The 15224-nt window shown below is 40.5% G+C and overlaps 1 protein-coding gene and 3 non-coding genes across 4 annotated transcripts; 1 reads left to right on the top strand and 3 right to left on the bottom strand.

The window, feature by feature from the left end:
* Positions 1–7351: 7351 nt before the first annotated feature.
* Trnai-aau lies at positions 7352–7425 on the bottom strand. Its single transcript has one exon. It is a non-coding gene; the product is annotated as a tRNA-Ile (tRNA).
* A 1238-nt stretch (positions 7426–8663) lies between these two features.
* On the bottom strand, positions 8664–8737 carry Trnai-aau. The gene has a single exon. It is a non-coding gene; the product is annotated as a tRNA-Ile (tRNA).
* A 1291-nt stretch (positions 8738–10028) lies between these two features.
* Positions 10029–12994, top strand: LOC124165617. The gene is made up of 2 exons (XM_046543080.1): positions 10029–10162; positions 11737–12994. Exons 1-2 carry the CDS (start codon positions 10151–10153, stop codon positions 12688–12690), a joined length of 966 nt encoding a protein of 321 aa, XP_046399036.1. The 5' UTR covers positions 10029–10150; the 3' UTR covers positions 12691–12994.
* A 780-nt stretch (positions 12995–13774) lies between these two features.
* Trnal-aag lies at positions 13775–13856 on the bottom strand. The gene has a single exon. It is a non-coding gene; the product is annotated as a tRNA-Leu (tRNA).
* Positions 13857–15224: the final 1368 nt, after the last annotated feature.

Genomic DNA, 15224 nt, shown 5'->3' with positions numbered 1-15224 from the left:
ATTGGAATTAATTCTTCTCTTGCTCCATAAATAACTATTAGATACAATATTAAGGTAAATAATGATCTAATTAATCCCTAAGGCGAGTCTTTAAGTATACACGTCGTCGTTGTCTCTTTGACTGATTGATCTTGTCCCGTAACTAATCAACAACTCTTGACCCTTGGCAACCCTTTTGCTTATTTCTTTTAATTTACATTACCAATTGATTAATTCATTAACGTCAACACATACAAATGCCATACAATTATCACAGGAAATTATGTAGATGGCCAGGTCTCTTACAATGCACCTCTATCGACGCAAATCGACAAGAGAGCAGGAATATCGGCTGTAACGTTGATTTTATGATTGGTATTATATCAGGAGGTAAATTCTATGACAGTGGGGAGGAAGATATAGTATGGCTTGTATTCTTTTCCTTTTATTGTTGAGATTACGGCTGGGATGGGGAAGGGAAACGTAAAACTGAAGTCTCGAGAGAAACAATGGGATTTTGGGCCTTTGTAATACGGGTGGGGGAGGTTTTTTTTTCGGGGTTCACGCACGTCTAGGGTGGGGAGGAAGGAAGGAAGGGTGGGTGGTTGAGTGGGAAATTGGATTTTTGAAGTAGAGGGGTGGAGTTGCGAGCGTGATGACTGGCGAATGCGCCGAACAATGGCGGAGAGTGTGAGCTGTCTAGAAGACGAAGCCCCCAACTTGAGGTGGCTGAAACGGTATAATCGCTGGTCTCCACAGAGTACATATTAAGAGTACGCATTCCTTCCTCTCCACTTCTCGTTGCTGGCCTCGGTGGCGTCGGGGTAATGCCCTCGTCCGCCAATCTGAGGGTCACGAGTTCGAATCCCGCCACGGACATTACGTATAGTCTTGGTTTTTATTGGATACTGAAGTCTCCGGGCCACGAATATTACAAAAGAGGATCCTCAAGTCGGCCTATAAATGTGTTGTCCCCAGGGATGCAAAGTGAAACGAAACGAAAATGTTTCGTGTCGACCCGGAGCGAAACGAAAATACGAGGCCTAGGTTTAGTTTCGTTCCCGCACGAAATTAAAATCACCAAGGAGTTTAGTTTCGACCCGGAACGAAACTAAACTCCCGGGAACGAAACTAAATTAATCAAAACTCCGCTGCTCATAGTCAATTTTCGATCCCAGAAATTGAGTGGAGGGGGAAAAGAGGGAATAGTTTCGACCCATTACGTTTGACATATGTGTGGATAGGTTGAAACATTGAGCTTAAAAATCGAATGGCCAGTTTGCGTTCACCGTTCTGCTGGTTGTGGTCAAAAAAGGAATGCCCCATGCATCTAATGGCGGTAAGCGGAACCTCTGCTTCATTCAATCATTATCCTTACTCGGTGTGTGGGTCGAAACTAAACGGTTTGAGGGTAAAGCACGTGGTCCCTCCGGTGCGAAGCATTATCTAAGTTTCGTTTCGTCCCAGAGGTTTAGTTTAGTTTCGACCCGAAGTAGTTTTGACTCCGATTTCGTTTTTATTCAGAGTTTAGCCTCGGGTTTAAGACCATTTCGTTTCTACATTTCGCTCCCGAGAACGAAACTATTGAAATTTTACTGGTTTCGATTTTCGTTTAGTTTCACTCGCCATCCCTGGTTGTCACCCACCGCGAGTTTTAATGGGTTTCCAAGAGTCGCCACTCGCTGACGGACAAATTGATCCGAGATTCACGAGGTATAATTAGGGGTATTATCCAAAATTTATACGCATGATGATAATGATCTATCAAATTCACAACTTCTCCATGCTAATTCCTCGCAATAGGGTGGTTTCCTATTATTTTTTTATTGCTTTAATCGAAAGATTATTACTCCTGGAGTACGTATTTCACGCTTTTAGATTTTTAAATGACAACATCTATTTTTCGCGATTAAATGAAAAGTGAAAATTTTCAAGCGCGCGAAAACGCGACGCTTAAGTATGAATGCCGGGAAATATCTCCGTACGTCGTATTTCTGGTTCCCCCTCCCGCCCGGTGAGGTGACCTTGAGGCGAGGCTTAGCGCTGATACGTCGCAGGATGCTAGCGGATAGCTGAGTACCTTGCTGGATGGTAGCGCTTGGCTTAAAAAAGGTTTATTAATACCTTATCAAACGAAGAAAACTTTCCGAACTTAGCCAGTTTTAATAGGTGATTATTATGACATGTTTCCCTGAGCTCTGAGCCTCATGCATGCATTGGTAACCTCAGACGATGTATAACTCCTATCCTCTCGTGTAGAAACTAGGTCCCTGTGACGTCATGTGGAGTGGAATCGCATGGGCGCCAATCTGGCCTTTTTCAAATGAGGATAAAATTTGACCCTTGCCATTCGTCTAAACCGGTATTTCAAAAACCAAATAATTTGTATATTATGAATACACTAATGGTGGGTAACGAATCACAATCAATGCCTTTCGTTTTCTTTGATGAAGGAAACTACCCTATTGCACACATTTTACTGCAAAACATTGGAAAAAAGTTAATTTCATTGCACTAAGCCGCGGACTTTTTTTGAAAATCGATTGAAATGCAACCGAAGTGGCACCGAAATCAGCCTTCAATGGGATGGAATTGGTCCTTCTCTAAGGAGACCCAGTGCTCCTAACTTTATTGCTCCCTGGTTACAGTGTTACGCCCTTGCGTTCGTCAATATTTTTAAAAAAATCGTCACATGTTTAAAATATATTCCGGTCGGCGGAATCTGTCCTTTAAAGATGTCAAAACATTTGTGGCTTCATTTTCGCTAGCTGCCAGCTCGTCAAAATATTTTGTTGCTGCCCTCGTTACTATTTCTTTTATTGCCGTCACCTTGCTAATATAGTACACCGCTCGGTTGCCCAACTCTTGTCTGATTTTAAAAATTTGTATGCGTAGACGGCTGGTGTCCTAATACCCCCTGCCACACGCATTTTAGGCGCCTTGCGTGGTATTATGTAGACGTAGATGTATCCTGGCGGGACTCGAACCCGTGACCTCTCACTTGGCAGGCGAGGACGTTACCCCGCCCCGAGACATCCGTTTCGAGCCGTTTCCATAAAATTGTTTTTTGTTTATGGTTTTAGCAGATATGTAAATAAGGTTGTTGAAATATACTGGAGGGGGCACCACTGTTTGCGAGCGTGAAGCGAAGTGTGGCCTATCCCTATTGGGGTGATTGGGTAGGATTAGCCACGCCTACTTTGACCAAAACGATGACAATCCCATAGTGGTCAATGCTTATTATTTGGTGAAATTTTTTGTCGTAACTCGTTAATACATTAAATAACCTATGGAACGCACAATGCAAACCTTTTTTTCTTTCTTCATTGGTAGGCTTCGCGAAGTTATGACTCAAACATGTTTCCCTCGGAAAAATTATTATCAATCACCACGGTTACGTTCTACAACCAGCTAAGCTGAAAAAAATTTTCCAGTGTAAAATATTCATTTCCCTACACTAATAATGGTATTTAATTTATAATAGATTACAAATTCAGAATGTCTTTCGTAATAACGGCAGCGTTAGAACTTATAAATATATTAGATGACTTGTTGTGCGGCCTACTAACTTATGGAAAACTCAATGCATGTTTCTGAATGTTATTATTATCTAACAGCATGTAGTAGTATAATTTGTTAGTATGCGTGTCGTTTTTTGGACCGAGCGGTGTGCATGTGGGAGTCCAATAGGGTGGTTTCCTATTATTTTTTTATTGCCGAAATCGAAAGATTATTTCTCCGGGAGTACGTATTTCAAGCTTTTAGATTTTTATATGACGATATCTATTTTTCACGATTAAATGAAAAGTGAAAATTTTCAAGAGCGCGAAAACGCGACGGCTAAGTATGAATGCTGGGAAAACTCCGTGTGACGTCGTTCTGGTTCCCACTGCCGCAAGTGAGGTGACCTTGGGGCGAGGCTTTGAGCGCTGATACGAAGCAGGATGCTAGCAGGTAGCAGAATAACCTGCTAGCTGGTAGCGCTTGGCTTATATAAGGATTATTATTCCCCTATCAAACGAAGAAAACTTTCCGACCTTAGCCAGTTTTAATAGGTGATTATTATGACATGTTTCCCTGAGCTCTGTGCCTCATGCATGCATTGGTAATCTCAGACGATGTAAAACTCCTATCTACTCGTATAGAAACTATATCCCTGTGACGTCACGTGGAGTGGAATCGCATGGGCGCCAATCTGGCCTTTTTCAAATGAGAATAAAATTGACCATTGCCATTCGTCTAAACCGGTATTTCTGAAACCAAATAATTTGTATATCAAGAATACACTAATGATGGGTAACGAATCACAATCAATGCCTTTCGTTTTCTTTAATGAAGGAAACTACCTTATTGCGTGCTGCACGCCAGTGATTGATCACCCCCTGCCAAACACCCTTGAAGTGGCTCGCAGGGTATTATGTAGATGTATAGGCAACGGAAATTTAGCAATTAATGTACAAAAGTATATTTTCAAGGGTATCCCCACAAGTAAAGTGGCTAACAGGACAGAGAGTTTATACAGAAATAGAAGTATCGCGAATGATGGAAATACTCTGATGACAATTACTGGCTAATTACTGGTGATTACGGTAGTATTTTTCACCTAATGTAGTGTATTTTCAGGACAAAACTTAGCCACCTTAAAATATCAGTTCGAGACTAAGTCCAAAAATTTTCAAACTAAGATGGCGGAACTTTGACCACGCTAAAAACTCGGAAACAGCGCCTCCAGATATTCACAACACCCTTGTATTTAAGTCCATCGAATTTTCATGTGCGAGTTACGAGTAGCCCAAGCCAAAATCTTTTTTTTTATGATATCATCTCCTAATTTGTGAAAGTATATTTTGGAGCCGCTATCGGCAGAATTTTCTTACACTCAAGAAGACCGGAAAAATGATAAATAGTTGGGGCCCGAGAAAAACGCACGAATATTTTTCCTCGGAATCAAATAAGACAGCCCGAACTTAACTCGGGCTTGGGTCCCTGGCAGAAAATATAAATCCGTGGTATTCTCGGGCTTGGGATTCAAAGTGGTAAAAGCTTGTTTTCAGTTCTTCAAAATATGTAAAGATAAGAGTCGAGTACGCGTTAATTTCATTATTTTGACGCTCCAAAGCTGAGAAGAGATATTTTTTTCGTTTAAGTTCTTGATTCAAATGTATCGCTAATTTTTCTATAAATCGTGATAGGGTAGTTTCCTGCAAGTATTACCGAATAAAAAAAATTATTTGTGTTTAAACATTTACAAACAACGGTTACTTATAAAAAGGTTAGTTAAGAGTATGATCTGGAGTCTAGCGATTTGCGGTGAGGAAACGTGGGCAATAGGGTAGTTTCCTTCATCAAAGAAAACGAAAGGCATTTATTGCGATTCGTTACCCACCATTAGTGTATTCATAATATACAAATTATTTGGTCTCAGACATAGACAAAGCAGCCAGCAGCAGAATCGTTAATGAGTGAGCAAAGGCTTAAGAATGCAAACGAAAAGAACGAGAAAGACGTTGATGGATTGAGGCGTTACTTTATGGAATTTATTCATATTGGATGAAAATTAGACTATGTTTTTCCAAATAAAATATTTATCACATCACTACCACGGTTTCAGCGCACTGTGCTATCCTCAGGACGCAGTGCGTTGAAACCATGGTAGTGATCTAATAAATATTTTATGTGGAAAAACATAGTTTAATTTTCATTCAATACGAGAAAGACTATGGGAGATAGGGACGGGCAACGATTGTGATATGGGAGTGGGTGAAGAGAGAGAAACAATGGAATAACGAAGAGCGAATGAGGAGGGGGAAGCGGAGACGGAGTGGGATCGTTGACCTTAGATACGCTCCCTCCGATCCCAACCCACCCCAAAAGTCACCCCCTCCCTCCTCCACCCCCGCCGGCCGTATTCCAGCTGATCGCCTGACCTTGGCGTGAGCCGTGTCCTTACCCCCTTGGCTGACTCGGAGAACAAAGGCCGGACGGACGGATATAAGGGGTCACACTCACACAAAATGAGCGGATTAACTCGGGAAAACTTGGCCCGAGGTAACACGTTCCCTTGTGATCCAATGAAGCGCGATTCCGATAGTAATTTCTTCCTTTTCTTCACACCGATATAACCACGGGAGGATTTCTTCAATGAAACAATGCAAACGGCAAACCCTATTAGCAACTATAGCTTATAGTGATCACCTCCAATCAATGGCGCATTCACGGCATAAGCTGAGCATCAATATAGCTCACAGATTTAGCAATGTGTTATAATTTAATAAATGTGTCCATCTATTACCCATTCTGGTAATTTAACTGTGAAATCAGTAAGGTTTAATTTAGAAAGTATAGCTTCGGTCACCTTGCAAGAAAAAAAGCAATGCAATCAAAAGTAGTCGCTACTGATTCCAAAGAATGTGGTTTATAATCTTTAATTGTTCGGCACGTCCTAAGATTCGCAATATAAACGAAAACAGAAAAATTTTCATACGAAATTTCCCTCAAATTTTATCCTTGTGTAATATTATATGTGTCATACAGTTAGGCCGAAGTAAAAGCAGAAAATATTAAGGAAGAGCATTACAGCTTGTATCCATGAACTACGACGTGTGTATGATTGGTAATGAGACTGACTATTGTGTTCGACCTGGCAACACTACTATCGATGCGAAAAAAGGGTAGAACGCTGAACTTTAAGCATTGTTACAAAATTCTCCCGAAGCTCCATAGGGTCGTGTAATATATCGTTTTACTCATTGTTTATTCAACTACAGCAATGCATCATTAAATATCGTTTAAACGTAAAAGTTTAGCTTCTACGTTCGAAAGAGTGAAAAAGAACACGCGAAAAACTATGAGAACGTCGAAACGGTCATCTTCTTCATCTCGTCGCGGACAAAAGATTTGATTGGTACGTTTCATTGTATTTTTTATAGAGAGAACGACATCTTCGCGTTTAAATAGCTTTTTAAAATTAAAATTTACCCATTCTATAATTTTTCAAATGGACGAAAGTTAGATTTCAATTTCCGAGGTGTACAAAAGTACATAAATACTGAACTTACGTAGGCTACATGAAAAAAACATTTCCATACTATTCATCTAAGAAATTTTTTACAATTTTCCTCTTACTTAAAATAAACCACAAAAAAGAAAATCATCTAAGTAGTGTGCATAGCCGTAGTAGCGGGCTTTTTTTGCAGGGACGCGGACTGAGCAAGTTCAACTCTGTTGCGCAGAGGATAAGGAATTATTTTCCATCATTCGTTCACTAATGTTCACGTATAAATCGATTTCACATGATTCTTCGAAGACTGCCGCGAACCGCCGCGAAGTTGTTTACAGAGGTTCACTTCTTAGAAGGAATAAAAAAAGCTACTGGCCCATGGGGGGATCGAACCCACGACCTTCGCGTTATTAGCACGACGCTCTAACCAACTGAGCTAATGGGCCACATTTAAGGTACTTCACCGCTATCAAGGAGATTGGACATGAGCGAAGTTAAAAGGTTTATACTTGAGGGGGGGACTAGCGATCCTGCCGGGGATTTTGGAGCTATGGGATATCCCCCTGAGAAACGGGGAGGTCCCCAAGGCCCTCCTCTGGAATATTCGTTTGAATAAGTGTCTGAAATCAGCATTTACTAGCACAGCACAGCAAGTTCTATCTAATTGTAACACTAAAATTTTGGCACTCATACAAATTTCGTACTTTTTGCAGACAAATTACCAATTAAGTTGGGGGCCCAGGCTCCCTCGGACTCCCCCTCAAAACTCCGCCCATGAAACTGGATAAAGCATGAAGGAGACAAGATTGCATACTATGTCAGCAAATGATTTATGAATAGAATATGACACGAGTAAAGAATTATAGGCGATAATATACAAATTTTATGAGTTAATTAAAAAATGTTCAGTGTTCACATATAAATAAATTTCACATGATACTTCGAGCACTGCCTCAAGTAGTCACAAAGTTGTCTACATAGGCCGTTTTTTCGTCAATTTCATTTTATCTCCTAAGACTAGTTAATGAGTATGCAGAATTAAATTTGAATTTCAAGTAATTACACAGAATTCAATATTTCCATTCCCTCTATAAAAAAATTGGGACAAGCAACGGCCGCAACAAGTAATTTAACAGAATTAAATAAAATATCATTCCGTCTAAAAAAAAAAGGTACCAGCAATGGCAACGTAACGTCGGAAAACAAAGAAATCCGAACGTACACCCGAAAGCATTCATGTGCGATAGAATTAAATTCGCCCCTTTGTGACGATGTCATTGAATATCGCTCACGAACTGCCCAAAAAAAAGACTGAGAATGTATTGATCTAGAGTACAGGACATCGACAGCGAAACACGACGACTTCGTTTCCTAAGCACTTCATGAAAACGTTTGTGGCCTACTGGGGAATCGAAATTTTTTGCCTATATTTTCCATTTAATTAGCAAGCATCTGCAACAAACAAACGTCAGTATCAGAGGCTAAAAAAAAGGCTGAAACGGAAAATTACGAATAAGGTAACTCATATGACCACAGAAAAGGAACTTTTTTCAAAGCAACAGAACAGAGAGGATTTCTAAAGAATGCGATAGGGAGAATGGACTAACCCATCGGGAACACTAAAAACTGAACGCCTATAAATAAGAGTACGCCTGTATGGTCGACTTGACATGGAAAAAATATTTGGCCCATGGGGGGATCGAACCCACGACCTTCGCGTTATTAGCACGACGCTCTAACCAACTGAGCTAATGGGCCACACACCATTCAAGCGCTCAACTACTATCAAAGATGAGAACAGAGAAAGCGGGCAGGAGGCAAGGTTGCACACTGTATCAGCAAATTATACGAACAAATTATTCACGCAATTTTGTACAAATTTTCGGAGAGAATTTGCGTGGTATTAGCCTTGAAGTACAAAGTATTAATACCAAAACGAGGACAAATAACCCATGCCCTCAATTTTGTTCAACTAGTAACGTAAGTACGAGCCGACCAACCGACCGAGCTAGTAGGCCTCGTATTTATAACGGGGATAGTTATACGGAGGTCCATGTAACACTCAGGGTCAACCGTCGCTTGCTTTAAAAAAAATCATTTCTCCACGTACCTACTCATTAGTTTACAATAAAAAAATAAAAAGTCGTTGCCCACTTTTCATGAGTTGGTGACGCCATGAAAGTTCCAGCCAATAAAAACTAATTCAGCCACCATCGTCCGTTGAGGAAACGAACCGCTCACAAGTGAGTTGCGTTTAAGCATTTATGATTATGTAAATTAGAATTATTGATAAAAATTAAACGCCGTGATCGTACAATGTAAAAATTTTAAATTCTGCTATAATCTATAGAGATTAATACCGGAGAAAGTGTTTTCCAGAATACCTTATCATCAGGTATTATGTGAAAATATCTTTCCCATGTCTTGTTTTGTGCATTTAATTTGCAAAAATTTTCATCAGTAAAAATTTAGATACTTAACATTATTATAATTATTCTAACGTAAGGTATCTAAATAATATACTTACTAATTATTATAACCCTTCTTTCATCTTTGACTTCGGTAAATCTTTTAATATTTGATCGTTTTGCCAATAAAATTCAAAGCGATGACTGTCAATGTGATTGTTTTTCGGGTTCATTCCGCGTTGACTCATATTTTGCGGACAACAGTTTCGGGTCCCGTCTTCGGGTCCGGGAGCTGAAACGCGCCCGGAACTGTCGTCCGCAAAATATGAGTCAACGCGGAATGAACCCGAAAAACAATCACCAATGAACTCACCGCGGAAGCATCCTCCTCCGTAATAGTCTGTCAATGTGGTTTAAGCTGTTTTTGCGCTTACAGTTCCGTTGGCGTTACAAGCATTACGTATCTCACGTTAAAATTTGAGGCATGAACAATCATTCTTAAAAAATATTCTATTCTTGAATCTATCTCTGCCTCAGTTCATATTCAATCTCAAACCCACATGTGAGGAAATGCGCAACGCGACCATTGTTGATGCGAGCAAAATGTGAACAATGCAGTCACCTAGTTACTGGATTTTAGTAGGGCGTGCATCGGACTTGGATGGGAACACTTTTTGTCTTCCTCTTAACCTGTGCTGAAAAGGAAGACTTATTCTTTCACGAAGTTAGACTAAAGGAACGGTAGCTATCTAGCTCTGAAAGCATGGATGCTATAGTAAGTACTAAATTACTCAGTAATTTAAGAATTCAGTTTAAATGGCCGAACTGATGGAAAATTCACTCCGCTGGTGCTCGGGAAATTAATTCACGTAAATATTCTAGATAATTCATGACGTTGCTTCATTCACTCATATAGAGTTTCTCATTTAAAGAATAGTACGGTTGTTCCTTAAGCATGAGTTGATGTGTTTCCAGGGGGAGGTTTCGGTACTTCCACGGTTTATATATTGAGTGAATTTTCTCTCGACGCGACAGACGCCGTGAATGCGAACGCAGAAATGAAAGTGTTAGCTCTTATGACGTGACCTATGTTTAGCAAAATTCAGGGTTGACTAAAGTGGGAAAATGGTGAGAGCAGGGCGGCAGGGAAGTGAAGAAAAGTCTGACTTCTCGCCAGGGTTAATGAACACTTTGGTTACCGGTCTTCCAATCACAGGCTTAAGGTCAATGTGTCGTCATGGCACACATACCAAAAATGGCGCTTCTAATATACGTGTGCAGATAAATGTGTGGACAGTGTCTCCACGTGACAGACCTTGAAATGTGATCGACATATCGATTTTTCTTTCGATCTATCGAACGTAGTTCCGCAATCGAATTTGAGCGAAATTTTTTAAGTTTTATGACGAAATTCACGGCTTTTTCCGCGTTTTTTCACGGTAGACGAAATTCACGGGTTATTCACGGTTTTAAAGTTTTCACGGTTGACTAGGAGCCCTGTTCCACCCCCTTTATCGGTCTCCACCAGCAGTAGTCCCACCGATGCCTTTGGCCAGCCCCAATTAATTAATTAATTAATCATTATATATATTTCTACTGTATAGCTACCTTTTTCTCAACTTATACGCAACCAAACTCTACAAATGAGGTACCAAATGCACAGAATTTATCAGAGAACATGCGACGGCATATCTTACTTCCTAAATATTGCTATTTTTACCTAAAATGGGTTTTAAAAAATGGCCCTTGATATTTCTCTTAGGGGATGAGGCGAACCGCCATCTTGACGTCACGCACTTGCTCCATGGTGCAGAGCAAACCTTTATTTCAGGATATTTAATTGATACCAATTTAGTTTCAGATACGTATTATTATATTTTTTTTCAATATAACGTGCTTTCAACATATTATTTCAAGTTAACACAGTCTTGGACTGAACACGTACTTAGTCTATGGCGAACCATTTTCTGTCTCTCTTTCTCTGGCACCCTCTTTTCTTTGTGTTCGTATCTTGGTTATGTTGGAATGTTCGAGAGGTAAACCGGTAAATATTCCTGAAGTTAACGGCGCACAAACTTATATATTTGTTTAAGGAAAACGCTAAACAAGTATTAACAGAGGATAGTGTAATTACTTCCAGTGTTGTGTTTAAAGAGGTCCTCTGACCTCTATTTGTACATGAACATTCCAATTAAATTTGTACATAAGACCCTGCCTTTTTTTCTACATTTTAAAATTAGAACCGCGTCTATTCCTCTGTGGACCTGCATTGAAAAGAGCGGGGGAAGCCCGCTGGGAGCAGGCGCAGCACGCTCGTAAACTTTATTTCGCCTATCCTGTTTCCTACAGATCGACTTCGGTTGCGATGCGGTTGAAATCAATCGGATCTTCACATGTCCCGGTTGCAAGTTGAGGATAAATCCACCCGTCAGACAGTGTCGCCGCGGTCACCTCCTCTGCCGTAAGTGTTTCTTGCGCGCGAATCGCTGTCCGGTTTGCAAAGGACACCTCGACAGGGAGAGGAACTTCACGATCGAGAGCCTGGCCAGGGTAATCCGTTTCCCATGCTCGTACGCGGATTACGGCTGCGGCGAACCGTTCATGCCGGCCAAAGAACGGGTCTCCCACGAGTCGACCTGCCCCCATCGCCCTTTCAAATGTTTCGTTCACGGTTGCGAGTGGATGGAAGAGGTGAAATCTGAGAGACCTTGCGATCCTTCGACGGTCGCGGTCCTGAGCAAACACATCGAGACAAAGCATCCCAACTACCTGCCCTTCTCGCGAGGCGGTAACCTGAGCCTGAAACTCAATCCGTCCCAGGAAACTGCCACCGTCTCCTCCGCCGTCGTCGAAGACCGAGAGTCCGATAAAGAAGAGGAAGATGAGCCCCAGAACAAACTGTACGTCCTGGACGAGGACGGCAAACTGTTCCTGGCGAAATTACACCTGCAGAAGTGCTTCGGGGAGGTTTTCCTGGTTGTGTCCGTCACGGAGCTGTGCAGGCCCAGCAAAGAGTCGCCTGGTCACCACTTCAGCGTCCACGTACGGGGAGGAGATTGCGAGATGTTCCACAAGGCTCCGGTGCTCTCTTACATGCTCTCGCGTGGAGAGACGGAGAGCAGGCACAACCTGGGCTTGAAAGCGTACCAGGGCGTGATCTACTCCGGAAAGTACACCAATACAGAAGGGGATCTGTTCCTGGACTTCAACCTCGTAAAGGCGCAGAAGAAAGTGGAGAAGAAGTCAATCGAAACCAAAAAATATGAGACGGTTGACGATGAACAAATCATTCATCTAGAATGAATCACGTTTATCGCCCTTTACATCACTTTAAATGCACTCTTTTTTTTAAACGCACTAAATTGAACGATGGCCGCGGCTTAAAATTGATTTATTTAACGAAGATGCAATTTGGGAGGAAATTCAAACCACGGAACCAATGTTTAACACTATTTATTCTTCATTCATATAAAATTCAAATACCATTTCAATAATTGTATCTTCATTATTAAGTTGTGACTAAATTTTTAGCCGCTTCTGTCTAATGTTTTTTGGATCCTATGTTCATAATTATCCTTCTTTTTTTCGGGTCTAAAAAATAAATTCAATGTCAAATTTTCGATTCCTCATACATGGCATTTTCCTCATTATTTCATCTCACAAAGAGTTTTCTCGCAAATTCCAAAGTATGAAAGCGACGATTGGTATCTAATTTCATTCATGTTGTAACATGTTGTGGTCGAGAAATTTTTTTATTGTCTATAACTATTTTAAAAACGCTTAATATCAAATAAAGAGCTCAAATAAGCCATTGTATGTCCAAGGATAAAACGGGAATCAGTTTCTGGGAGCACCATCAAATGTTTCTACGAGGCGATGTCGAGACTAAACAAAGAAATCATTATTTCAGCATAAAAGATCGCGAAAGGAACCGCGACATGTTCCACTTGTTCCACTACGCTTATATAATCTGATTTAAAATAATTTCTTCAGGCTCTTGGGATCTTACGTACTGAAAGTATACCATAATTTACACTAAAATAATTTGTTCTATTTTGTCGATGGCTCCCTTGATACACGCCAGCTATGCTTTTTTCTTGTCACTGCCTTGATTCTCTTCTATCAAGGGCTTAATTTGGCTGTGAAGGTATTGAGTTGAACCACAATAACCACTATCATTAACTAATTTCACACTTTTCCGGTGGTTGACATATATGAAGATTTCTCGGCTTACGCAGAGGTGAGATCATCATCAATCCATCATGGATTTAAGTTTGAAAGATTATAGATAGGTATAACGATTAGGCCACGATAAAATTCCGACCACGGATAAAATTCCAACCATGGATAAAATTCTACAATAAAGAATGATAGGACAGAAAAAGTTTGGCAGCGGTGGGATTCGAACCCACGCCCCCGAAGAGACTGGTGCCTTAAACCAGCGCCTTAGACCGCTCGGCCACGCTACCACTTCATCGCATAAGAGTGAAGTCAAGGAAGAAAATTAATAAGAGCGATCGATTTTGTATAGCAAGTGTAAGAGAAGAAAGTTCTGTGGCACCGACGACCGTTTCCGCAGAATTTCTTACATTCTTAACAAATTACTCTAATGGTTTTGGCTCGTGAAGTCATCGACTTATGCGAAAGGGTTAAAACTGTCGAATTTAGCGACGAATAGCTCCACAAGTGGGCGACTTAAAATATGAATCCATATGAAAATTTAATTTATTTTTTAAAAGCACAATAGAGAAATTTGAAATACCTAATTATTGACTATTATGGTATTATGAAAAACATGCTTGAGTGCAAAATTTAAAGCCGATCCGCCAATGGTAAGATGTTTAAAAACCACGTAAAAGATTCAATCCATGAAACACAAAAACAGACGGAGGAAGTTGAGAAAAATCGTGTAAAAAAGCGTGTATTAACAAGAAAAAAGAGATGACTTTTCTACGAATATTATTTATCATTTACCTTTTTAAACGCAGCAACTAGGGCTGGCTCTGTACTCAATAAGCACTTGGATGGTCGATGCAACGGATCGAGGGATATAAATAAATCCGTGGAATGGCTCAGAAACGTCCCGCTGGCGAAAGGACCCAGTCCATCTCTCTGCAGCGAGAGAGTATTCCTTTCCCTTCGGAGACCGATCGTACCAGGCCCCACGAAAACAGTTGGCCTATTATTCGAAAACACGAAATCCCAAGTTACCGAATTCTCCCTCAATAAATCTTTCCCTCTCGCAGACCAATCGGGGCGGTTTGTCTTTTTTTGGGGTTCCATCTTAAATAAACTAGACGATATTTTTGAGGCATAGTATATTCGAGAAAATTAGGACTATATGTGGGCACCTGGGGAATACGAAACGTTTACATCTACATCCACATGATTCCCTGAGAGCGGTGCTTGGCAGGGGGTGACCAATCTTCAGTATGCCACACGCAAGAGGACGCCCTCAGGCACACCAAATGATCTTAAAAATTCTAGGCATACTAACATATACTTCCATATTCATGCAAAGACAAAAATTGCCTACTACTCATGAAGGCAACCTTCCTGTGAAGCTAGAACATGTAAAACATGCACTTAGAAATGCTAGGAATATTGTGAAACGCATTAAGGAATATAACGTTTACAAATATACTTAAAAAACGTTTCAAAAACACATTTTTTCAGTATTGTAGAAAAAACGAGAAAAAAACTGTTTTTTTTCAATTGATGAACTGTTCATAGTTTATCATCATAGTACATTTGGTACCCTGAATCTAATTATCATTTTTTTTCAACCTTTTACATGCATCCATCAGTTCCTATGTTAGTTTCTCAATAAGTCCCCA

The sequence above is a fragment of the Ischnura elegans genome, chromosome 9, assembly GCF_921293095.1.
Source record: "Ischnura elegans chromosome 9, ioIscEleg1.1, whole genome shotgun sequence".
In the NCBI taxonomy this organism is placed as follows: Eukaryota; Metazoa; Arthropoda; class Insecta; order Odonata; family Coenagrionidae; genus Ischnura; species Ischnura elegans.
The sequence above is the reverse complement of the archived record's forward strand: the minus strand, read 5'-3'. Positions and strand labels throughout refer to the sequence as shown.